Below are 6,570 nucleotides of genomic sequence, written 5' to 3' on the forward strand. Positions count from 1 at the left end.
ATTGGGTGTGTAAATCGGATGGTTCGTCACGATACGATACGATATCTATTCTCATACCCAGTGATACGATATTTGCCGATACCTCAAAAAATTATATGATACGATTACGATTCGATTCGATACAGTATATTGATCGATATATCGATATTATGATATTATATACCTATTTTAAACAAACATCTACATTTTTATTAACTCACAAATGCAACCAATATATATAACATGAACCTTTATCTGAAATTTTCACATCCTGTGCCTCAATTGGGACATTCACAACAAAAAAATAGGCCTACACTTTTTTTTAAATAATAAAGAAAATAAACCATTGGAAAAACAATTCTGGCTGCTGCTATGGGCTCAGTGCTAAAAATCTTTTCTACAGATAACCAAATTACAAGCAATAGCAGAAAATAAATACAAAGACACAAGTTCAATAAACAGTGCTTTTCAGGTTTTTCAGCTCAGTCTAAAATCTATTTTCAGGTGCACTACAGAAATGTAATAATCAAATGTAAAATAAGTGCATAGTCTTCAATGTATAAATTAAATATAGATTAATCACTTTTGATGTTACAAAGGTTATTTAGTCAGGAGCAGTGAGCACTTGTATTTTTCTTTGACAGCATTAGATTTATTATTAGTTTGCTTTCACTGTAAGAACGAAAGCACGGATTTAACTACTGATACACATGCCTTTTCTTTCTCAACTATTTACATTAAGACATGCCTAACTGACTGTGTTTACTAGGATATTCGCCCGAGCATTTTGAAGTAATTTTGACTGTATATATTCATCCATGCACAAAAAAAACGGAAGTCTGTGTGCGTGCGCTTCAGATGTGTGTGCAGAAAACTTCTCACAGCGCTCGACTGCTCCGCCAAAAATCCCAAGCGTCTTTTATGCTCACCTTGTGCCTTCGGGCAGTCCTTATATCGAGTCCTGATACGTGAGTTTGAATGAGAATGCACGCGTTGGCGGTAATGCATAGATGGACATTATGTGAAAATGTCTCAAATAAAGGTGCCTATTTATTCTACAGATATCAATATTTTACGTGTGGCATCGATGCATCGTATCGATGTATGGATCCATATCAATGAATCGTTACACCGTTAATATACAGTCATGTGAAAAAGTAAGGACACCCTATTGAATTCCATGGTTTTCCATATTAGGACATAATAAATAATAAATTAGATGAACAACAACACAAGACACATTGCACCGTGTCATTATTTGTTTAACAAAAATAAAGCCAAAATGGAAAAGCCATGTGTGACAAAGTTAGGACACCCTTACTGTTAACATAGGAATTAAGAAGTTAAGTCTGGCTCTGCTAATCAAATGCCTTTGATTAACTGATCATCAGCAAGTGTGAGCACCTCTATAAAAGCAGAAGTGTTGGCAGTGTGCTGGTCTGGAGCCTTCAGGTGTGTGTTAACACAATGCCAAGGAGGAAAGACATCAGCAATCATCTTAGAGAAGCAATTGTTGCTGCCATCAATCTGGGAAGAGTTGTTTATTCACAAGTGGAAGACATTCAAAACAGACACCAATCCTCTCAGGAGTGGACGTCCCAGCAAATTCACCCCAGCATCAGACCGTGTAACGCTCAGAAGAATGCCAGACAACCCAAGAACTTCACCGCAGGCTCTACAGGCCTCAGTTAACATGTTAAATGATAAAGTTCATGACAGTACAGTTAGAAAAATATGGGACAAAAAAACAAATGCACAAACAATATGCATAAACAAATGCCCACAAACCTCAATAAACTGGAGCAATGTTACAAAGAAGAGTAGGCCAGAATTCCTCCAGAACGATGTGAGAGACTGACAAAGTCATACAGAAAATTATTACTTCACGTTTTTGCTGCTAAAAGTCAATCTACTGTACATGCAATTGAATCATTTCTTTGTGAGTCTTTGTCACACATGGCTTTTACATTTTGGCTTTACTTTTGTTAAATATATAATGACACGGTGTGTTGTGTCATGTGATGTTTTTCATCTGAGGTTTTATTTTCCTAATTTTATGAGCTGCCAAGGACCAGATAATCTTTTATTATGCCCTGATACAGAAAACCATGGAATTCAATAGGGTGTCCTAACTTTTTCACATGACTGTATACAGACACATCGGATCAGCTGTTCACGTCCACTTAAGACATAAACTGTGTTTAAGTGAGTACTATCGGCATTCTGACATATTTGTTGTGTGTATTTGATCGTTTGGACGCACACTCGAAGCCCAAAGTGTAATTAGTTTGTCTGTTTTAGAGCGCGCACAGCCTGGGGAACAGCATCTCTCACCCGGATTAATGTGCTTTCAGCGTTTTATCAAACATGTCCCGCAAATTAGCAACAGTAAAGACTGCATTTTACAACAATCAACGATTGTGCTGATTCTGATGTTTAGTTTGAGTTTTAGGGAGGAATGAATGTGTGCCTCTGTGAAGGGAAAGACATTGTGCTAAACGCGACTAGTTTTTAATAGCTTTACCTCATATCATCTTTTTATGATCCTTGGAAGCCAACATTGAAATTAACAATAAAATTTGCCTAATATCACAGCCACAGGCCTGAAGTGTAAGCAGACATTTGAATGTTTATTTCTCTCCTTTATCATCACAGTTAAACAGGGCTTTAATATTGTGCACTCTGTAGCTCCTCTGCGTGAGCACAATCTCTCATCTGAATTGCAAAAATGCATCATAGACAAATGTCCTAGTGTCCTAATATTATTGCATATAAAAACAGCGACTCTGGCTAAATAGTATTTGCAAGATAATGTCTATATAGCAATAATAAATGTATGTGTAATTTTCTTAATTTCTCCAATACGGATAGCAGAACCGTTAACGTCAGAGCTTATCGATTCATCGGTCTTTCATCATTTATCCTCGGGGCGCTTTTAATACCGGGTTTCGGTACTCATCCCTAATCTTAACAAACTAATACATCGTTGAAAAAACATTACTGCAAAACTATTTAATAGAAAAAGAATAGAAATATATTTCCTAATTAATCTTGATAATTTACTCTTCCTTTTAAGAGCCCATTAAATTAAGCTCTTAAAATGTGTATTTTTGTTTCTTAAAATTATAGCTAATCAACACTTTTGTTTGTCCTTTAACTGATTTATTTATTTATTTTATTTTTTAAATATGATTGAATAAATGGTTTGACCATTTTGCTTACATTTTGTGGTTCTGTTTCTCCTTTTTCTTGCTTTCCTTGTAGGATCTTGAGAGCAAAATAATCATATTTCTGAAGAAAGAACTGGAAAAGTTTAAGAAAATATTACAGAAAGAGAACACACAATACTTGGTGAAGGACTTTATTGAAAACAGAAGCAGTATGAAAGAAGCAGCTCTTGATCTCTCGCTCTGCTTCCTGAGAGAGATGAAGCAAGATGAAGCTGCTGATGCTCTCGAAGGTAAGAGACCCACCGTCTGTCAGCTTGTCACTTATAGATGCAGGAAAGAAAACAAGATTACAAATATCTGTATTGTTGTCTTTTCTGTGTTTAGATGAGCTGTTCTTCATTCATCAGCTGAAATGTAGCCTAAAGAAGAAGTATGAATGTGTGTTAGAAGGAATAGCAAAGCAAGGTGACTCCACACTTCTGAAGAACATCTACACAGATCTCTATATCACTCAGGGCTGTAGTGAACAGGTCAACACTGAACATGAGGTCAGACAGATTGAAGTTGCTTCCAGACGTCATGAATCACAGGAGAAACAGGTTAAATGCACAAAGATGTTTGAAGCACCTGAACAAGACAAGCAGGTCAGAACTGTGTTGACAAAAGGAGTTGCTGGCATCGGAAAATCAGTCTCTGTGCAGAAGTTTGTTCTGGATTGGGCTGAAGGAAAAGAAAATCAGGATATCAGCTTTATATTCCCTCTTCCATTCAGAGAGATGAACTTAAAGGAGAAAGAAAACCAAAGTCTAATGGACCTTATAACTCAGTTTTTCCCAGAGACAAAAGGACTGGACCTTACAAGAAGAAATCAATTCAAAGTCCTGTTCATTCTTGATGGATTGGATGAATGTCGACTTCCTGTAAACTTTGAGGATAATGAGACGTGGTCTGATGTATCATCACCAGCCTCTCTGGATGTTCTCCTAACTAACCTCATCAAGGGAAATCTGCTAGGAAAATCTTCTCCCTTCTGCTCTCATCTGGACCCCCCCCAGACCAGCCGCTGCCAGTAAGCTTCCTCCTGACTGTATCGACCGACTGACAGAGATACGAGGATTCAGTGATGCACAGAAGGAGGAGTACTTCAGAAAAAGACTCACAGATGAGGATCTGGCCAGAGAAATCATTGATCATGTCAAACAATCAAAGAGTCTCTTTATCATGTGCCACATCCCAGTCTTCTGCTGGATTTCAGCCACTGTTCTCCAGAACATTTTAGAGGAGAAAAGAAATAATGATCTGAAAAACAATCAGGCTGGTGACTCTCAAACACTGCAGGAATCAAACACTGAAGACACTCCCAAGACTCTGACACAAATGTACACACACTTTCTCCGCTTTCAGATCCAGCAGAGCAGACGAAAGTATGACGGAGAATACACACCAGATGTTTCCTGGGATAAAGATGCCATCCTTTCACTGGGAAAACTGGCCTTTCAACAGCTGCAAAGAAACAATGTGATCTTCTATGACACAGACCTGGAAGCCTGTGGTATTGATGTCTATAAGGCATCAGTGTATTCAGGCATGTGTACCCAGATCTTTAAGGAAGAAATAGGGATCACTGTTTGTACCATGTACTGCTTCGTTCACTTGAGCATTCAAGAGTTTATTGCAGCTCTTTATGCACATCTGTTTCTAGACATCAACAAGAAAAGTGTGTTTGATCGTGAGTCTACAGAACAGAAAAACGAAAATAAAACCATGTTTGATTTGCTCAAGACTGCAGTGGACAAGGCACTGGAGAGTAACAATGGACACCTGGATCTTTTCCTTCGCTTCCTTCTCGGTCTGTCACTTCAGTCCAATCGTCGACTCTTAAGAGGACTGTTGACACAACAAGACTGCAATGACCAGAGCAACAAGGAAATAGTTCAGTACATCAAGCAGAAATTAGAAGCTGATCTGTCTCCAGAGAGATCCATCAATCTGTTCTACTGTCTGAATGAACTGAATGATCAAACTCTGGTGAAAGAGATTCAGACCCACCTCAGCAAAGGAAGTCTCTCATCTGCTGACCTTTCACCTGCCCAGTGGTCTGCTGTGGCCTTTGTGTTGTTGACCTCAGAGGAGGAGCTGGAGGAGTTTGAGCTTCAGAAATTCAAGAAATCAGACGAGTGTCTCATTAGACTATCAGCAGTCATCAAAACCTCCAAAAGAGCTCTGTAAGTCAAAGTAAACAACAAGTTTCATTGTTCCCCTGTGTTGGCCTTTGCCACAAGGCGCGTTTCCATTACAGATTTGCACAAAACTTTGGCGATATTTTATAAATGTCGATAAAAATGTATTGCGAAATGATGGAGTTTCTATTAAAATGCAGCAAAAACATAATTTTTTCCTCTCATGATAAGTCATGGCAACGGATTTTGGTGGTATTTTGGCTATATTTAATCGAAGGAGGCGCATGCGTGTATCCTTACAGAAGCAGTGCGGAGCCACTTCAGAAACGTGTGCGGCGCGGCTGGAATAAACACAAGCATTGACTAGAGTGTCCGAGATCAGCTTCAGTGGCCGTATCAGAGCCACACCGCAGACGTGTGCAGTGTAAATAGTCTAAGCATTAATAGTAGGGAAAGCCCCTTATACTGGAGAGCAGCCACGTATGAAGTGTTTCTTGGAGGTTATATTACATTGAAGAATGATCATATGACTTTTCACATACGCCATGTCACCTGTAAATGCGATAAAAACTCTTTCCATTCCAGTTTTGGGAAATATTCCTTTTTCGAATTGCCTGAAAAACCACCTCATGCGAGCGCAAAAACTTTTTTGTGATATTTAGAAGTTTTTTTGAAATTGACACGTTTCCATTAGGCATATTTTCAATTTACAATTTCAATTTGCACAAATTGAAGGGTAATGGAAACGTGCCTACAGTTAGCTAATATTATTAACTGTTCAAACGTTTGGAGTGAATATCAACTGGTAATAAGCTATCTAACCTTATATTATTTCAGTAATTTGCAAACAAATCAACCCTCTACGCACACCGTGGCAATATAATCGCCATTGGCTTGTACATTTTTTTGTTTACTCGCCTGACTTATATACTATTTTACAAACACACACACACACACACACACACGTTTACTTAGCTATCTAAATGGGGACATTACATAGACTTCTATAGTTTTTATATACAGATAGTTATACACTTTTTAACCTAAACCCACCCCTACCCCTCACAGAAAACTTTCTGCATTTTTACAATTTCAAAAGTTAAAAAAAACTTAGTTTACTTTATTTTTATAACAGTTTTACAAATGAGGACATCCGCAAATTTTGCCGATTTTGTCAGGTTTTGCTCACTTTTGGGTACAAATTTGTCCCCAAAATATGGTTAAGTACACACACACACACA

At 38.0% G+C, this 6,570-nt stretch overlaps 1 protein-coding gene across 1 annotated transcript in view; it reads left to right on the top strand.

The window, feature by feature from the left end:
• The window catches only part of LOC107575994 (NACHT, LRR and PYD domains-containing protein 12-like), a gene marked incomplete at its 3' end in the record, with an annotated part of 21,267 nt that overhangs the window by 6,679 nt on the left and 8,018 nt on the right, over window positions 1–6,570 (top strand). Inside the window, 3 exon segments of the mRNA XM_016262284.1 lie at window positions 3,244–3,439; window positions 3,534–4,153; window positions 4,155–5,374. Of these exon segments, the coding sequence (XP_016117770.1) occupies window positions 3,244–3,439; window positions 3,534–4,153; window positions 4,155–5,374 (2,036 nt within the window).

Source organism: Sinocyclocheilus grahami, unplaced genomic scaffold, assembly GCF_001515645.1.
Source record: "Sinocyclocheilus grahami isolate Dianchi unplaced genomic scaffold, SAMN03320097.WGS_v1.1 scaffold3092.1, whole genome shotgun sequence".
In the NCBI taxonomy this organism is placed as follows: domain Eukaryota; kingdom Metazoa; phylum Chordata; class Actinopteri; order Cypriniformes; family Cyprinidae; genus Sinocyclocheilus; species Sinocyclocheilus grahami.